General features: G+C 41.4%; 1 protein-coding gene across 3 annotated transcripts in view; it reads left to right on the top strand.

Moving 5' to 3' along the window:
• The window catches only part of GLRA2 (glycine receptor alpha 2), a 186,357-nt gene that overhangs the window by 147,002 nt on the left and 19,671 nt on the right, over window positions 1–19,684 (top strand). For all 3 annotated transcript variants that reach the window (XM_060087615.1, XM_060087616.1, XM_060087617.1), the window contains exon 8: window positions 2,513–2,662. In XM_060087615.1, the coding sequence (XP_059943598.1) occupies window positions 2,513–2,662 (150 nt within the window). The remainder of the gene's footprint in view (window positions 1–2,512; window positions 2,663–19,684) is intronic.

Genomic DNA, 19,684 nt, shown 5'->3' with positions numbered 1-19,684 from the left:
AAATTGGAAAAGAAGAAGTAAAACTGTCACTGTTTGCAGACGACATGATACTATACATAGAAAATCCTAAAGACGCCACCTGATACTACTAGAGCTCATAAATGAATTTAGTAAAATTGCTGCATAAAAAAATTAATATACAGAAATCTGTTGCATTTCTATACACTAACAACAAAATATCAGAAAGAGTAATTAAGGAAACAATCCCATTTATCATCACATCAAAAAGAATGAAATACCTAGGAATAAACCTACCTAAGGAGGTAAAAGACCTGTACTCAGAAAACGTAAAACACTGATAAAAGAAATTGAAGATGACACAAACAGATGGACAGATATACCACGTTCTTGGACTGGAAAAATTAATATTGTTAAAATGATACTACCCAAGGCAATCTACAGATTCAATGAAATCCCTATCAAAATACCAATGGCATTTTTCAAAGAACGCTAATAATTGTAAAATTTGTATGGAAATACAAAAGACTCCGAAGGCCAAAACAACCTGGAGAAAGAACAGAGCTGAAGGAATCATTCTCCCTGACTTCAGACTATACTAAAAAGCTATAGTAAACAAAACAGTATGCTACTGGCACAAAAACAGACACACAGATCAATGGAACAGGATAGACAGCCCAGAAATAAACCCACACATTTATGGTCCATTAATATTCAAGAAAGGAAGCAAGAATATATAATGGAGAAAAGACAGTCTCTTTGATAAGTGGTGCTGGGAAAACTGGACAGTTATATGTAAAAGAATGAAATTAGAACACTCTCTTACACCATATACAAAAATAAACTCAAAATGGATTAAAGACCTAAATGTAAGATCAGAAACCATAAAAATCCTAGAGAAAAACATAGGCAGAGCACTGTTTGACATAAATCACATCAATATTTTTTTTGGATCTGTCTCCTAAAGCAAAGGAAATAAAAGCAAAAATAAACAAGTAGGACCTAATCAAACTTAAAAGTTTTTGCAAGCAAAGGAAATCATGAGCAAAATGAAAAGACAACCTACGGAATGGGAGAAAATATTTGCAAATGATATGATCAATAAGGGGTTAATATCCAAAATATATAAACAGCTTATACAACTCAACATAAAAAAAAAACGAACAACTCGATTAAAAAAGTGGGCAGAAGACCCGAATAGACATTTCTCCAAAGAGGACATGCAGATGGCCAACAGGCACATGAAAAGATGTTCAACATTGCTAATCATCAGGGAAATGCAAATCAAAACCACAGTAAGATATCACCTCACACTTGTCAGTATGGCTACCATCAAAAAGAACACAAATAACAAATATTGGTGAGGATGTGGAGAAAAGGGGTGCAGCCACTAGGGAAAACAGTATGGAGGTTTCTAAAAAAACTAAAAGTAGAACTACCATATGACCCAGCAATTCCACTCCTGAGTATATATCTGAAAAAAACAAAAACACTAATTCGAAAATATACATGCACCCCAGTGTTCATAGCAGCATTATTTAGAATTGCCAAGATATGGAAGCAACCTAAGTGTCCATCAATAGATGTATGGATAAAGAAGATGTGGTGTGTATACACACACATACACACACACACACACACACACACACACAATGGAATGCTACTCAGCATAAAAAAGAACTAAATTTTGCCATTTGCAACTAAGTCAGACAGAGAAAGACAAATACTGTACGATATCACTTATATGTGGAATCTAAAAAATACAACAAACTAGTGACTATAACAAAAAAGAAGACTCACAGATATAGAGAACAAACTAGTGGTTACTAGTGGGGCAAGGGAAGAAGGGAGGGGCAATTTAGGGGTAGGGGATTAAGACGTAAAAACTATTATGTATAAAATAAGCTACAAGGATATATTGTACAACAAGGGGAATACAACCAACATTTTAAAATAACTACAAATGGAGTACAACCTTTAAAAATTGTGAATCACTATATTATACACCTGTAACTTGTATAATATTGTATACTTCAATTAAAAAAAAGAAACTTGTTTCTGCATCAGTTAGGATCAAAAGCTGAATGGAAATTACAAATTGGTTTTTGAAGGACCCAAAGCCATATACAGTTTATTTCTCATCCAAGTTTTGGAATTATCTTAATGAGTTTTTAAATGGTAAGAAAAAATACAAGGAAATGAGCAGTTTCAAGAGTAGCACCCACTGTTTTACCTCAAAGTTTTTTCTTTCTTTTTTTTCATGAAGGCAATTCTTGTAGCCACCTTTGGAGGTGGTCTCAGGGATGAGGCTACTTGAGCAGGTGGGCTATACTGAGAGAAATGGAACAAGGGCCTGGGGCAGGGGGGCATGTAACTTTCACTGCTCTGCCCAGAATCTGCAAAGTGGGATGGAAAATGCTTAAGCACTTTCTTAAGGAAAGCCTAGAAAAGAATCCTTGATGAAGGGAAATGAGGTTATTCTGCTGCTCACACCATAAGGAACCTGGTTTCCCCTCAAGTTTTCACGGTGTCTCTGTCTCTCCCTCTCTCTCAGGTCTCCTACGTAAAAGCGATTGACATCTGGATGGCAGTGTGCCTTCTGTTTGTGTTTGCAGCCTTACTGGAATATGCAGCAGTGAACTTTGTCTCCAGGCAGCACAAGGAGTTTCTGCGGCTCCGGAGAAGGCAGAAGAGGCAGAATAAGGTACCGTTGACCCTAAGTGCAGACAAAGTCAGGTAGAGCTCGAGGTGGTTATCCAGGCAATGTAATTTAGAAAATATAACAATACATAGTGAGCAAGAAGCTGAAGTTAATTTTTGTCCTGATTCATCCTACTATACTGAATTACTGCTCAGGTTAGTCCTTTAAAATTGGGACAGAATTGTCACATTTAGCAAATAAAATTCATCAAGAGATGAATGGATAAAACAAATGTGGTGTATACACACACACACACACACAATGGAATATTACTCAGCCATAAAAAAGAATGGAATAATGCCATTTGGAACAACATGGATGGACCTAGAGATTATCATACTAAGTGAAATAAGTCAGACAGAGAAAAACCAATATCATATGATGTCACTTATATGTGGAATCTAAAAAAAATGATTCAAATGAACTTATTTACAAAACAGAAATAGACTCACAGACATAGAAAACAAAGTTATGGTTACCAAAGGGGAAAGGGGGAAGAGGGATAAATCAGGAGTTTGCAATTAACACATACACACTACTATATACAAGGACCTACTGTATAGCACAGGGAACTATGCTCAATATCTTGTAATAACCTATAAGGGAAAAGAATCTGAAAAAGAATACACACACACACATACATATACATATATATAACTGAATCACTTGGCTATACACCTGAAACTAACACAACATTGTAAATTTACTATACTTCAATTTAAAGAATATATAGGGCACACAGTTAAGCCTGAATTTCGGATAAATAATAAATATTTAGTGTAAGTACATCCAAGATGTTGCATGGAACAGACTTATATTAATAAATTATTTGTTGTTTATCTGAAATTCAAATGTCACTGGGAGCCCTGTGTTTTACCTAGCAGCTGTAGTTGGAGATATATATTCCATTTGACAAAATTACCTTAAAATCCTGTTGTTTTGAACATTGATAATTTGTGTGCGTGTCTTTGCTCACAAATCCGCTTTGACTGACTTTTTTATGAATTGCTCGGCTTTATGTAAATAAGGTCCCTACTCATGTTGATTTCAACCTGATAAATCCAATTAGACTGATCTCATTGTCTCAACTTTAACTTTAATGCAGAAACCCAAAACTTACATTATCTAGAAGTTTGAGGTTGGAAATACATGGCTCAAAATCTCCAGTTCAGTGGTTCTCAATCTTGCCTGCACATTAGAATAGCCTGGAGATCTTTCAAAAATCCCAAACCTTGGCCATACCCCATACCCATGAATCCCAGTCTCGGAATGGGGCACAGGTGTATCTTCTGAAGGTCCCCAGGCAATGCCAGTGTGCAGACACATTTGGGAAGCAGTGCCCTGGTTTATAATTTAATTTCATACAGGACTCCAGAAGCCTTGCACTTGCTTTCAGTTTCAGATTCTGGGAGAGAAATATGATACGGAGAACTCCAGTGCCTGTAACAATATCACTACCGAACTGAAGTTAAAACTTTACATACAAGAGATGAGAGAGAGTTTTCCAAATCTGTTCCCCCTAAAAAATGATAAATTAAACCCGCTGGGAGCCTAGAAGATAGCATGGAAGATAATGTGGGATCATGGGAGGAACCTTTTTTCAAAATGGAAAATAAAAGAACATGTTTGACAACAGGAATACTGTAGCAAAAAGGGAGAAATCAACACTGCAGTGAAAGGATACCATAATTTCTAGGAAAAAAAAAAAACCTTTAGAAGTTGAGAAAGGATGAAATCCAGAGCCAAGGGTCAGGGTTGGCCTTACATGGGGACAGATATTTCAGCCATTTTAATAATGACTTAAATTAGTGTCAGTTATTGATGAGGATACCAAAGCACAGGTAAATAATTTGCCCATGCTCATGGGCCACGAAGTAGCACAGCAAGATCTGAGGTGTGATGCTGTGTCTCCAGAGCCCATGTGCTACACCACTGTACCGACAAAATGGGAGAATGACGATGGGTGCTGATCCACTGGTAGTTTGATGATGGTACGATGTAGGAGCTCCTATCATTTCCAAGGATAATGAGGCAGGTTACCAGCTGGAAATGGGATGGAAAGGAGAAACGTAGAAGGTTTAAGGAGGAAAGATATAGTATTAAATGGTAGTTTGGGAGAATAAAAAAGCCATTGCTCCAAGGAGAGAGATGGGGTCAGAATGCTGAGGCAGAGGTAGTGGGAGAGCCCATCTGAGGTCTGTGGTTATGAATTTAAAGTTTACAACTAAATTTAAAACTTTAATTAAAACAATCAGCAGGTGCCCCTTTGCAGTCAAGGCTCTTACTATCATTGACAATTGACTTTTGAAAAAAAAAAAAAAAAAAGGAGGGGGAGGCATTTCTAATTATTTGTCCCTTAGGAAATGGCACCTTTCCAAGGTAGCACTTTCCAATTTTTTTTGAGTGTGAATTATGTTTAGAAACAATGGTAACAAGAGCTCACAGTGATTGAGGGGTTACTATAAACCATACTTTCCATACAAGAATTGATTTGGTCCCCACAACTGTGCGTACTGTGATCATACAGCCCAGTTTACTGCAGAAAGTCCTGTTTCTGCCTATTTTCCTGACGCCCTGTGTAATTTAGCATTTGTCTTGGATTATTCATTTTAAACCAAAACACTTATTAATAGTTGCATTAAAATAAACTCACATGGGTTTGGCGGACCTCCACTCTATACATCTGCTTTCTGTCATGGTGTGATCTTCTGGGTTGGGGGTACACAGGTGCAGTACACAAGTTCTCACTTTAACATGTGCTGAAATCTAAAAAATAACCATCACCATCCCTGGCCTCTGTTCTTGACCCTTTCCAGAAGCAATGTCATGACTAACACTCTTTCCAGGATAGCTGGAAGGGAGCTTGCTGATAAAATGAAGTGCACTCAGACACAAGAGGCTAGGGAAAAATCTTTCTTTCCTTTGGTCTGTCAGTGATGAGATACTGCTGTCCTGCTGGCCATTTGGGGCACCAGCCTTGGCCCATGACATGGCATACAAAACCCAGAAAGCCACTAGGCCACCCTTTGGTGGGGTCAGTGGAAAACATGGGAAAATCCTAAGTTCAGTGAACATGAGACCAACAAAATAGAGGCTGAGCAGTATTGCTGTGGGCATCTAAATGCTCATGATTGAACGGCTTTGTCATTTCTTGATGATTTAAATCTGTAATTGTCTTACTGTTTGATAATTACTGTAAAATAAAGAAGCATCAACATTATAGAGCTAGATTGTCCGAGCCACTTTCCACTATGAAAACTGTCCTTGTTGGGATCAATTAAGTGGCCATCCTGCCAATAATGAAGGCAGTGTTCTTATCTCCACTGTACAGATGAGGAGAGGAAAGCCCTGAGACGTTAGGTAAAACGCCCAAAGCCACACACGCAGGCAGCCTGGCTCCAGCGTCCCGGACCTCAGCTGCTGCTCTGCAGAGTTCACGTCATTTTACATCTTACATTCTGATCCAGTATCTCTCTCCCACTCACACACTTGAAACAAACATCTTTAATGCACCCTAATATTTTCTATTCTGTTTTTTTAAGGCTGGTCCGTCAGGGATGAGATTAGGGTGAGGCAAGTGAGATTAGTCACACAAGTAGAGGGTCAGATCTTGTTTTTATTTAAATTTGGTAGTTTTTCCCCATGGATTTTTGCATTAATAAGGAATTTTTCAAATACTGCATTAAAATATTGACCTGAAGTACTGGGGTTTTGGCAGCCCCTTACATTTTGCACCTGAGACCTTACCTTGCCCTAGTTCCAGCCCAGCTGGTCTTGAACCATTAGATTTTCACAGACCCTAATAGGTTGTGGCCTGAGTTTAAAAACAAAAACAAGGCCACCATGTTAAAATGTTCAATATTCCCAATAAAAAAGTCATCTCTTTAATTTCCCATTGGGAAACTGACCTCCTCAACACAATCCAGCCTGATTCTTTAGACGGTATAAGAAAATCCCAGAGCAGATTACTTCCCAAAGTGACATTGGCATGATGATTTGTTCAAGGAAGATGTTTACTGAGAGAGCCCTGAAATTACATTTCCTTACATGGAAAGAGTGCCTGGTGTTTACTGAACCATCAAGTTATGAAACAGGGTCACTTTCAAGGAGGGGACCAGGCAATTTGCAACTAGGTATATCTGCTTTACCTTTTCTACATCTCAAAAAGCAGCCAATTTTATCAAAGCAGAGTTTCTCAGCAACAATCAAGCTGAGATCTTCACTGACAGAACTTGCAAATCCCTATGGTTGGGCCAACCCCAGCCTGTTAGAAGTTGATGTGCCCCAGGTCTAAGTAGTAAAATCCTATTTTTATGTTATGCCCTCAGCTCCAGCAACTTTTCACCATGGTTTAACAACTTCCCCATAAGAACTTTAAAGCCTCACCTGCGCTTCTCTCGCCCTGTCTTTTTTTTTTTTTTTTTTTTTTTTTCAGTACGCGGGCCTCTCACTGTTGTGGCCTCTCCTGTTGCGGAGCACAGGCTCCGAACGCGCAGGCTCAGCGGCCATGGCTCACAGGCCCAGCCGCTCCGTGGCATGTGGGATCTTCCCAGACCGGGGCATGAACCCGTGTCCCCTGCATGGGCAGGCGGACTCTCAACCACTGCGCCGCCAGGGAAGCCCGCCCTGTCTTTTTATATCTGGCCACACCACTCCTGACTTTGGCATTGTGCCGGATTTCAGGTTTCCAGTTACCCATAGAGCTCTGACTTCTTTATTTTCAGTGACTAAACAGAAATTGTAGCTGCTTGAGAACATGGCTATGGCTTCTAGGCCACCTGAGGATGAGCCGCCTTTTAAAGGGAATGTTGTGAACACACTGTTTAGACTTCAACCTCCCCAGAAGAAAAGATGGAGCCTCAACCTAATTAGACAACAGGGTGAGAATGTGAGGCCCTGACCAAAATGTCTCACGTGACAGTAACTTGGGAAAGTACTCATTTTTTTTGCAATTTTCCCTTTCCCTCCCTTCATTTACCTGTCCTTTAATTCTTAGATAGATTGCCAATTTCCCAAAAGATAACTTCCTAGTAATCTGAAATATATATACATATAACTGAATCACTTTGCTCTACATCTGAAACTAACACAAAATTGTAAATCAACTATACTTCAATTTAAAAATAATAATTTCCTGATCCTACCGGGTGGAAATGATACCACTCTTTCAAGCACGCATAGTATGTAATTTGTTCCTTTCATAAGGTGTCACCCATTTGTTGTACGTTTTACAGAAGAATATAAAATTGAAATGTATTGGGGGGGTTATTATTTAGGACACTCTACTTACAAATACTTGAATCCTGCTCTTAACTAATCATCTTCCCATTGGAGGGGAACTGGACCCCTCCAATCCTCCTCCATTGGACCTACTGGAGGGGAAACCTACAAGAACAGTAGCTATTTTATCGTTATCCAGGCTTTAGCTTCAAATCCCAGTGCAATGCCCCAGGAGGGGAACAACTTAGAAGCCCTGTCCCTCCACTCAGGAGGTCCAGAGCCCTGCACTATTTCCTCCTCAATGTTCCAAGGCCCTTCGATCTTCCCGTTCCAGTGGGGCATAAGCCCCACTGGTGAAGGCCAGAAGACAAGGACCCAGAGCAAATGGTCACCTGGGAGTGGCTTTTTCACACCCATGGGGTCCTGGAAAGTCCCCAGTCAGACCAACACTCCTTCTCCTTAAGGACCAAAGTCTCCTCCCCCTCCTCCTGGAGACATCCCTTCAAACACTTAAGGGTGGTGAGCCGGCGGGTCTTCTCAAAGTTTCTGAGCTAAGCTGACCTTGTCCTTCCTAGGATACAGCTTACAGCCCCTCAGCACACTGGTCACCCTTTCTCTAGTTCACTAGTGACATCATGAAGTATGAGTCACAGAATGCGATAGTCCAGGCATGATCAGTATGTAATACAGAAAAGCAGTAATATCCCCTCTCTTTATCTGCACTTTTTAATAATTTTAATTAAATGATAGTAGTGCTTTTCAGTAGTCATATTCCACGATTGGCTCATTTTGATGTTGCTAATGCTTGTTCATTTCCCAAGTCTTTTTTTTCCTATTAATACAAATAGCTGTCAAGTTATCTGTTCTTGATTATGTGCTTGATTTTTTTCAAACTTAAAGAAAGGACTTTATATTTATTGCTAAAAATGTTCACCTCGTTGGATTTGGCCCATTTTTTAGAATGTATTAATCTTCTTGATAGTGATTTACTCATCTGGAAAATTAGCTACTACTTCTGGCTTTTTAACACTGACAAATAGGTGTCAGTGCCCTTCAAGCAAAGGCCACCAGGAACAAGCTGGTAGTTAAGTTGGGTTTACTACTCTTTGCAGTGAGGGGGAACATAGAGAGGGCTCTAAACTGAGCGATTTGGGAGGAAAGCCTACGGAAGCAGAGGTTTGCTCTAGATTGGATGCTGTCAGAAAGCAGGGGAAATTCAGTGATTAGGTATCTCAATAAATCTTATTTATAGGAGGGCAGACTAGAGTGAAAATAAAACTGTATTCGGTAAAGAAGCAGCAGTCACTCATTTTAACTGAAAGAAAGATGTTGAGTGTTTTCTGGGTGTCACAGTGACCTTGTTTTCATCTGTGCTTAGATAACATTATGAGGGGGTCTTGTTTTGTCTCACTCTGTCATGGTCTCAGAGTAACCCTGAGCTTGGTATTCTGTGAGATTACTACAACTGGCAACATTCAAATGGAGGCTCTGTAATTTACCAGGTCTGTGACCCTGGCAGGTTACTTAAAAAAAAAAAAAAAAAAAACAACTCCCTGTGCCTCAGTTTTCTCAGCTGTAAATAGAGTTAATATGTATTCCCCTCATAGGACTGTGGTGAGAACAAAATGACTTCCCATGGGTAAAGCTCCTAAAATAGGCCCTGGTATGTGCTAAGTTCTACGTTTAGTGATTGCTTGTTTTAGTATCCACTTTCTGCACCACAAAGGTATGTGGTAGACTCAGAGTCATAAAGGTTTTGCTCAATGTATGGGGGAACATAGTCTACAGATTAAAATCAACTATCTTAGAATACAGCAATAGGCTGCCAACCTGCTCCCTCCCCCATTTTTACTCCTCTCATCTTTCTTCCACAAAGGGAAATGAGACTGCACAGCAAGGTGTCAGACAGGTACAGCTATTTTTATAATCATAGGGTTGAAATAATGAATTCGTGCTCTTACTCTACAGTGCCCAAACAAGAGAAGTAGAAAGATTAAGGGTAAACTGAATTCTTCCATTTTACCTCCCACTGCTAAGATGTAGTTTAGCCACAGCCAGTCAGTACAAGAGCACTTTTCTCAAAGTTACAGAGCCCATTAAGACCCTGCCAACCCAATGAGAATGTAAACGGACTTTGAAAGAAGGCTGCTGAAATGCAGATATCACTACCACTAAGCCTAACAGACCAAACAAATCTAAGCAAACAGGGGACCCACTGAACTATATTTAGAGTAAGGTCAACCTTTGATAATCTTGATTATTAAGGTCTCTCACCTTTTTCTTCCTCTTCAAAGGATTAGAGCAGTGGTTCTCAACCTGGGCTATTCTGCCCTCCCCCGCCCCCAAGGCACATTTGACAATGTCTGGAGATATGTTTGGTCATTACAGCCAAGGGAGGGATGCTACTAGCACCTAGTGGGTAGAGGCCAGGGATGCTGCTAAATATCCTGCAGTGCACAGGACAGTACCCACGACAAAGGATTATCCAGCCCTAAATGTTGACAATTCCATGGTGGAGAAAACCTTGGTTTAGAACATTGGTAGGTTACACTTCTCAGTATGAAACATTCTAGATTATTTTCTGTTTCTTGTATGTAAATCGTGTCACCCTTGCATACACCCGCCCACCAAGGCAGGAGAGCACTTCCGGTTCTATTAACATCAGTCAGAGTCAATTCCTGCTTGATTCACATACATGTGGGGCCCATTGGGTGATGGCCAGTTGTCTTTCCCTTACATTAGAAAAAGGCAAATTCTATTCAGCAGCCTACCTTCAAAAAATTGATTTCTTTATTCAAATGCACACTCAACTGGGTAGGAAGGAAAACTCCATCTGATTGGCTTCATTCATTAAGACACAATTCACGTGGATGCCTCCCACCCCCAAAAAAGATCTATGATGCTATGCATAGCTTCCTGCATGAAGTAAGGCAGGGTCACATCTGGAAAACACTAGGTTCAGACTCTGAATTAACATCCTGATTCTGAGAGATGAAGATGCTTGTATGTGGGTAGGAAAAAAAATTAAGCTCTTTATCACACCTATTTAGGGAATGCTCATTGGTGTGAAGAGTCATAATGTAAACTTATTTTTAGGATTAACACCTGAACATGTGTGGTTCAATAGGCGCACACATCCACGTTTGGTGTTAAAGAGAAAGGGAAGGCAGTAGGACAGCATTAAACAAGTAACAGTTTCATTCATTCTAGAGAAAACCCAGTGCGGAACTCTTAAAGTGGGTTTGTTACTCAGACTGGGAGAATGCCTAGGAATCCTCACTCCGTAGACGAGCACAGGAATTGAGAATAACCAATAACAAGTGCACTTGTCCAGTTGCAGACGGAAATGAACAATTCACAGGTGGTGCTGGTGTATGGACTCCATCTTGACCGTCCTGCTCTAGATCAGTACTTCTCCAACTTCGGTGCACATGAGCATCACCTGAAGCCTAGGCAACACACAGAATTCTGGGCTCCAGCCCAAGAGATGCTGACTCAGTAGGTCAGAGCCTGGGACTTTTCCAACATTTGCGGGCCAGGTGATGCTGATGCTGCCAGTCCAGAGACCCACCCTTTGAGTAGTGAGGCTCCAGAGAACTCTGTAAAACGGCTTTCAGTAATAAAATGCCGTGATCACCTCATACCTTTGCTACTAAGGTGTCCAGAGTCATGTCAAGGACATTAACCCCAGAGATTCCACATTGGGAAACTAGCCACTGAAAGATTAACAAACAGAAAATACTTTATAAAGATATTTTTAGATTGAAGATCCCTACAGGTCTCCTTTTTCCTTGTCCTTGGAAGGAAGCTTTTTTTTTCCTTTCAAGAAGAATACAGTGCAACAGTGTATGTTCTCTTTTGTCATTTAGCATTTTTTCCATATTCTGCCACATGTTTGCACAAAGTGCTTAAAGAGGATTTCATACATCATTAATTAAGGTAACAACTGCTTCCTTAGCAAGCAGGATGTTGAAGAGGTTGTAAATGCTTCTCCTGGGAGGCAGGAGGCATGTTTGGTTTTTGTCTTAAAGGTTGAGGGGTTTAGATGAGGCTTTCACAGACCTGTGTGGATTAGGAGTTTGGACGTAACTGTGAAAGCCAGCAAGAAAAAAGAAATGTCACTGTACTTTGTAATTCCCCTATACCACCAAGGTACAGAGCTGATACTTGTCAGGGGTATAGAGGCCTGAAATATTTTTCAGTTGTTCCTTCTTACCAGCTTCTTCCATTTTGTTAGGTATTGTGACAGACTGTTCTTTTAGGGCATCCAGTATGGAATTCCCTTTTGCAAGATGCAAAGTGACTTGCAGAAGCAGCCTTGCAAATTAAATGCCTGGCTTTGTAGTGTCTCCCTCCAATTCCTTCTTTCATCTCAGGCTATTTCCCATTATCTCTATTTCCTTTACTACCTTCCTTCTTACTAGGTCATATTTTTCTGACTCTGATTTTCTTCTCTTCAAAATTTTCACTTTCCCTTACCTTCAGACTATTTTATTGATTCATTCACTCATAGATTCAGTGTAGATGTATTGCACACTTTCTACAAGCCATCCACAAAGTCTGCCCTTGGGATGCTCACAGGCCAGGGAGAGACAGAAAATGTGTCGGCTTATCAGTCTATGTACATATGACATATTGTGATACAGACTCTACAGTAAACACTGTGGACGCCCCACCCATATCCCCACGGCACTCTCTCTGCTTCTAAATACACTGGTGGCTTCCTACTACAAGTTCTGCTCTGCCTTGGTGTGAGGAGAAGGAGGATGTCTTAGGCCCCAGAAGCATGCTCAAGTTTTGCAGGGCAATCTGGCAACACTGAGGGCTTACTCCAGGAACAGCCCTCTATCAGTAACTGCTGGGGGCGGGGGTTAAATATCCCAACTTCCTTGTCCCTCTGAGGCATGTTCTACACTGGCTCCCAGGGATTCCAAGTGGCACTGAGCCCCAGTGGCCCACACTGTAACCTTTGTACCAATGCACCTTTGACATTGTTTCTTTCCCCACCTCACTTTCCCACTCCTCTACTGGTGCCTCCTGAGATCGCCTCCCAAGATGACCTCCCATATAAACTAGTTGTACTCATATCTTTGTCTCAGGGCCTTCTAGAAAAAGCCAACTAAGACAGTACCAAGCCAACATGTGGACTCCCTCAGGGTTGAGTAACAAGACAGGAAGCTGGAGAGGTGAACAGGTGCTAGGCAAGGAAAGGCTCCACACCATGCTAAGAGGTGTGCCCTCCTCAGGGCAACGGGGAGACACTAAGTTTTTAAGTAGGGAGGGGATGCCATGGTGAAATTTGCATTATGAAAAAAAAGTCCAGTTGGGCACTATGGAAAATGCTTCAGACAGAGCAGGACAGGAGGCAAGAGGAAGAGGAGAAGGTTCTTGTTGTAATCAATACCAGAGATAATGAGGGACTGAAAGGTAACAAGAAATTAAATAATTTCTAAAAAATTAAGAAAGCAAAATCACCCACTCTTCTCACTTTTATTCAAGATAGTCCTAGCCACAGCAATTAGGCAAGAAAAAGAAATAAAAGGCATCTAAATTGGAAAGAAGAAGTAAAACTGTCACTTTTTAGAAAACCCTAAAGATTCTACCAAAAACCTGTTAGAACTAGTAAATGAATTCAGTAAAGTCACAGAATACAAAAATCAATATACAAAAATCTGTGGCATTTCTATACACTAATAACAAACTATCAGAAATAAATTAAGAAAACTATCCCATTTACAGTTGCATTAAAAAGAATAAAATACCTAGAAATAAATTTAACCAAAGAGGGAAAAGACCTGGGCACTGAAAACTTTAAGACACTAATGAAAGAAATCGAAGACACAAATGGAAAGATATTCCACGCTCATGGATTGGGAGAATAGTTAAAAATGTCCATCCTATCCAAAGCAATCTACAGATTGCAATCCCAATCAAAATTCTGATGGCATATTTCACAGAACTAGAACAAATAATTCTAAAACTTGTATGGAACCACAAAATATCCCAAATAGCCAAAACAATCTTGAGAAAGAAGAACAAAGCTGGAGGCATCACATGCTATGATTTGAAACTAAACAACAAAGCTATAGTAATAAAAACAGTATGGTACTGGCACAAAAAGAGATCAATGGAACACAAAGGGCACCCCAAAATAAACCCACACATATATGGACAATTAACTAACAAAGGAGCAAAGAACATCCAGTGGAGGAAGGACACTCTCTTCAATAAATGGTGTTAGGGAAACTGGACAGGCACACACAAAAGAATGAAACTGGACCACTATCTTATACTATACACAAAAATTAACTCAAAATGGACTAAAGACTTCAGTGTAACACCTGAATCCATAAAATTCCTGGAAGAAATCATAGGCATTTGGCTCCTTGACATCAGTCTTACTGAATTTTTTTTTGGTGGATCCGAATCCAAAGGCAAGGAAAACAAAAGCAAAAACAAATGAGACTACATCAAATTTAAAAGCTTCTACACAGCAAAGACAACTATCATCAAAACGAAAAGGCGACCTGTGCAATTGGAGATAGGATATTTGCAAATAATATGTCTGATAAGGGGTTAATATCTAAAATACATTTAAAAACAACCTAATTAGGGCTTCCCTGGTGGCGCAGTGGTTGAGAGTCCGCCTGCCGATGCAGGGGACGCGGGTTCGTGCCCTGATCCGGGAAGATCCCACATGCCGCGGAGCGGCTGGGCCCGTGCGCCATGGCTGCTGAGCCTGCGCATCCAGAGCCTGTGCTCCGCAACGGGAGAGGCCACAACAGTGAGAGGCCCGCGTACCGCAAAAAAAAAAAAAAAAAAAAAAAACCTAATTAAAAAATGGGCAGAGACTCTCAATAGACATTTTCCCAAAGAAGATATACAGATGGCAAACAGGCACATGAAAAGATGTTCAACATCACTAATTATTAGGGAAATGCAAATCAAAATCACAATGAGATATTTCCTCACACCTGTTAGAATGGCTATTACTGAAAAGAAAAGAAATAGCAAATGTTGGAGAGGATGCAAAGAAAAAGGAACCCTTGTACACTGTTACTGGGAATGTAAACTAGTGAAGCCACTATGGGAAACAGTATGGAGACTCCTCAAAAAATTAAGACTAGAACTACCATATGACCCAACTATTCCACTTCTGGGTGTTTGTCCAAAGAAAATGAAAACACTACTTCAAAAAGATATGTGCACCCCTATGTTCACTGGAGGTCACATACCTGTGAAGAGTAAGGTTTTTGCCAGACAGAATGGATAAATAGACAAAAGTATGACTCATGTGATGGTCCAAGGAGGGGGGTAGAGAAATGGATATAATGTCAAGAGGAGAAGAAGGAGAATGAAAAGAGAACATTTTCTATGTAAATGAAAATGTGACCAATACAGTAGTTACCCCCACCCCTTTTTGGCAATAAAACAGTTACCCCAGGTCCTTAACATCAGTGATCCTCTAATTATCAAACTTAGTTAAAGTTCTAGTTTTGCACACAGACTCTTTTAAGAGACTTTTGCTATACAATTTTTTAAGGGAATTCAACATTAAAATAAGAAAACTTGCATCAACTAGTCTCCTTTTGGTGCTATTTATGTTTTGTTTGCTAGGATAGACAGACTTCCAGACAAATGATTTCAACACAGAGTGTTGTGTACCACATGAGAGGTTTAAGTGCAAGATTTGGTGATGACCAAGGAGAGAGCATCTCCTCCACTTAGTAGCACCAAGGAATTGACTGTTCACCTGGGTCATGACACAGGAGTAAGAACTTGACAGACGAAAAAGGGATGAGGAGGATGATGTTCCAGCTGAGGGAACAGTTATGCAAAGGCTCAGAGGCAAGAAACAACAGGGTGCTTTCAGGTCATCATCAAGAGTTGGGTCTCAAATACCATATGATATCACTTATATGTGGAATCTAAAATATGACACAAACGAACTTATTTACGGAACAGAAACAGACTCACAGATGTAGAGAACAGACTGGTGGTTGCCAAGGGGGCGGCGGGGGGGAGGGATGGAGTGGGAATTTGGGATTAGCAGATACAAACTATTACATATAGGATGGATAAACAACCAGGTCCTATTATATAGCACAGGGAACTATATTCTATATCCTGTGATAAACGATAATGGAAAAGAAAATATATGTGTATAACCGAGTCACTCTGCTATACAACAGAAATTAACACACCATTGTAAATCAACCATACTTCAATTAAAAAAATATTTTCATAAGGATGAAAACAGATAATGAACTTAAAGCAAAGCAAAAAAAAAAAAAAAGAGCTGGGTCTGGCCAAGTGTTGGGGACATGGAGGGATGAGGAAGAAAGACTACAGCTGCTCACAAAGTGGGAGCCACCAAAAGGTCTCAAAGATGCTATAATCAGAATGGAACTGTAGGAATGTCGCTCTGTACAGAAATGTCCAGGCTGGAATGAGGCAGTGTCAGGAAAATGCTGCTGCAGCGTTTCTAATTAAACACTTTTAATTGTACACTTACCTAAAAGCCCCTCCCCAGAGGCAAAGACTATCATGAATACACGTTTATCTTTTTGTAGTTTTGCTGCAACTACCTTTCCAAATCTGACATACATACTGTGACCTTAACAAAGCTTGCCTTACACAAGTGTAAATACGAAAATGCCTTTGTGGTTTGAATTATTTGCAGTAACACATGCTTCTCTCTCTCTTTTTTTATTTATTTAATTTAATTATTTATTTTTGGTTGCGTTGGGTCTTTGTTGCTGCGTGCGGGCTTTCCCCAGTTGCGGCAAGCGGGGGCTACTCTTTGTTGCGGTGCGCGGGCTTCTCATTGCGGTGGCTTATCTGGCTGCAGAGCATGGGCTCTAGGTGCGCAGGCTTCAGTAGTTGTGGCACGTGGACTTCAGTAGTTGTGGCTTGCGGGCTCTAGAGCACAGGCTCAGTAGTTGTGGCACATGGGCTTAGTTGCTCCGTGGCATGTGGGATCTTCCCAGACCAGGGCTTGAACCCATGTCCCTTGCACTGGCAGGTGGATTCTTAACCACCGCGCCACCAGGGAAGCCCCACACACATGCTTCTTATCGTTGCTATAATATCACCACAAACTTAGTAGTTTAAAACAAGACAAATTGGGGGCTTCCCTGGTGGCACAGTGGTTGAGAATCCGCCTGCCGATGCAGGGGACATGGGTTCGTGCCCCGGTCCGGGAAGATCCCACATGCCGTGGAGCAGCTGGGCCCGTGAGCCATGGCCGCTGAGCCTGTGCGTCCAGAGCCTGTGCTCCGCAACGGGAGAGGTCACAACAGTGAGAGGCCCGCGTACTGTTAAAAAAAAAAAAAAAACAAGACAAATTTATGATCTTAAGTCTGGAAGTCAGAAGTGCAATACGGGCCCCCCTGGGTGAAAATCAGGTATCGGCAAAGTTGCATAGCTTCTGGAGGCTTGTGGGGCTGTTAGGATTCGGGGGCTGATCTGGGGAAACTGTGCTCGCGAGCGGCAGTACCACAGCACAAGCTGTAGGGATGGGCTTGGGCAGGACTGCACGGGAGGATGGGGGAGTCCCTCACGGCAGGCCCCGGGCCAAGGGCTGACAACGAGGAGCTACCGACGAGAAGGGACGAGGGCAGGGGGACTCCTGGGGACGAGGAGATCCGAGAGCGGGCCTTATCTGTCTTGGTGGCGGCATTGAGCAGCATGCAGGCAGGGTCCCACTGGAGAGCTCCGAAGGGCAGGAGCGGCTTGGGGTCTTCTAACCACAGGCTCCACCTTATCACTGGCCAGCAGGCGCCGGGCATAGTTATATGAGGTGTGCGAAGCAGGCAGGCTCTAGGGGACTAACAATCTGCTTGTTTGGGCCACTTAAAAAATTATTCAATGTGTAAAATTTGCATTTGGTGCCAGCAGGCTTTTGAGCTAACAGGTCTCAGCCTACAATGGAGAAATACACAACCTAGGGGGCCAGTACACGGTGGCCACCTTCATGTTGTTATGTAACAAAGTTCTAGGGGAGAATCTGATTTCTTGCCTTTTCCAACTTCTACAGGCCACCCACATTCCCTGACTTACAGCCCCCTCTCTCCATCTTGAGAGCCAGCAATGCTGCATCTCTCTGACCCTCCTTCCACAGGCACGTTTCCCTCTGACCACAGCTGGGAAAGATTCTCCACTTGTAAGAGCCTTATGATTAAATTGGGCTCACCTGGATAATCCAGGGCCCTCTCTTCATCTCTAGGGCCTTAACTAATCACACAGGCAAACTCTCTTTGCCCTGGAAAGTAACATGTTCACAGGTTCCAGGGATAAGGACATGGCTATCGTTGGTGGCCATTATTCTGATGACCACATGGCAGTGGTTTCCTGCGACTGTCTGAGAGCGTCCACAGACCACTCTAGCGCTCTCCATGCATCCTTGAGGCCAGAAATGCCAGAGCAGCTCTCAACCAATGAGAGCTGGGGTGTTGGGGGCCAAATACTCAGCTTCCTCAGCCCTTGGTAGGTCCAAGTCTGAGGCTGTGAGAGGTTTGACCTCCACTTGCCAACACTGGTGATGGCTGATCATTCACACCCCCTCTACTGACTTTCCCCCTTGTCCTGTCCCGCTTCCCGCCAACGCTACGTTCCAAATAAACTACTTGCACACAAATACCTTGTCTCAGGGTTGCTTTGGAGAGAACAAAAGCAATGCCTCCTGGGCAGAGGACTGATGACAATCACGGTCCCATTTAATCCCGTCCTCTGCCTCCTCACCAAATACCAAACAGATCCTGGTGTACCTTTTGTGCCCAAAGTGTGAAAACAGAGGGCTAAGGATCTAGAAAGAGCAGCAAGTGGCAAAATAGCGGTTTCTTCAAATTACAGATAAACAACTGCATTCCATCTATTGCAACCTAGAGTTGGAAATGCTAAAATATGTTTGTGCTACTGGTTTTTCCAAACAACTTGACAGGTGTCATGATACAATTCTATCTCTTTATGTCCGGGAAATCTAAGCCTGTGCCTTCAGCTCTGTTACTGTCTGAGAAAGACTATGATGGCAGATATCTTAAACCTTGTCCTTTGACTGGATAGCTCTTAATTGCTGTCGAATTCTTCACGATGATGCAAGCTGTAGTTATTTCAACAGAACTGGATTCTCCTAAAAAGATCAAACTAAATGAAAGAAGTCTGGTGCCTCTCTGACATTAAATTAAAGAGATGCGGGTTTACTAATCACAATATTAATTTGCCTTCTCTCAGTAGTATTCTTGTTTGTAATAAACTCACTTGAGGACAAAATGCTTAAGTGAAGCTGGAGTTATTTTCCACCTGACTGATGAATGGTCATCAAAAGCAAGTGCAACCATTTACAAAATAAATGATCCTGGCTTTGCGCTGAAGCGGTTATAAAGAAATGGGCCGTTTTCTTAGTTTTCGCTCTAAGCTGCTGGACAACCCTAGAATTCATTTGATTAACAAATATTTTTTATAATGCTTGCTTTGTACAGAGTTATGTTTTAGTAAGGGGGAGTGAGGCTATGAAAACTGCTTGAAACTGGCTCCATGCAGCTTCAGAGATCAATAAGAAAACAAATTAAATGCAAAAATTTTCTACTATGGAACAGAGAATGTTAAGAACCATAATATAGTCGGAGCCGTGGCAATTCCTAGGAAGGGAAGATACTCCCAGCTGATGAGGAGGGGCTGTTCTCAAGGAGGAAGTGGCACTTGTAAACTTCATTTCGTCTTGGAATGTTAAATGTAAGGTATTCTAATATCATCGTGTTATTGTGAATAAATAAAATAGAATTAGAGATTCTATTTCATAGGTAA

The sequence above is a fragment of the Mesoplodon densirostris genome, chromosome X (genome assembly GCF_025265405.1).
Source record: "Mesoplodon densirostris isolate mMesDen1 chromosome X, mMesDen1 primary haplotype, whole genome shotgun sequence".
Classification (NCBI taxonomy): Eukaryota; Metazoa; Chordata; class Mammalia; order Artiodactyla; family Ziphiidae; genus Mesoplodon; species Mesoplodon densirostris.
The sequence above is the reverse complement of the archived record's forward strand: the minus strand, read 5'-3'. Positions and strand labels throughout refer to the sequence as shown.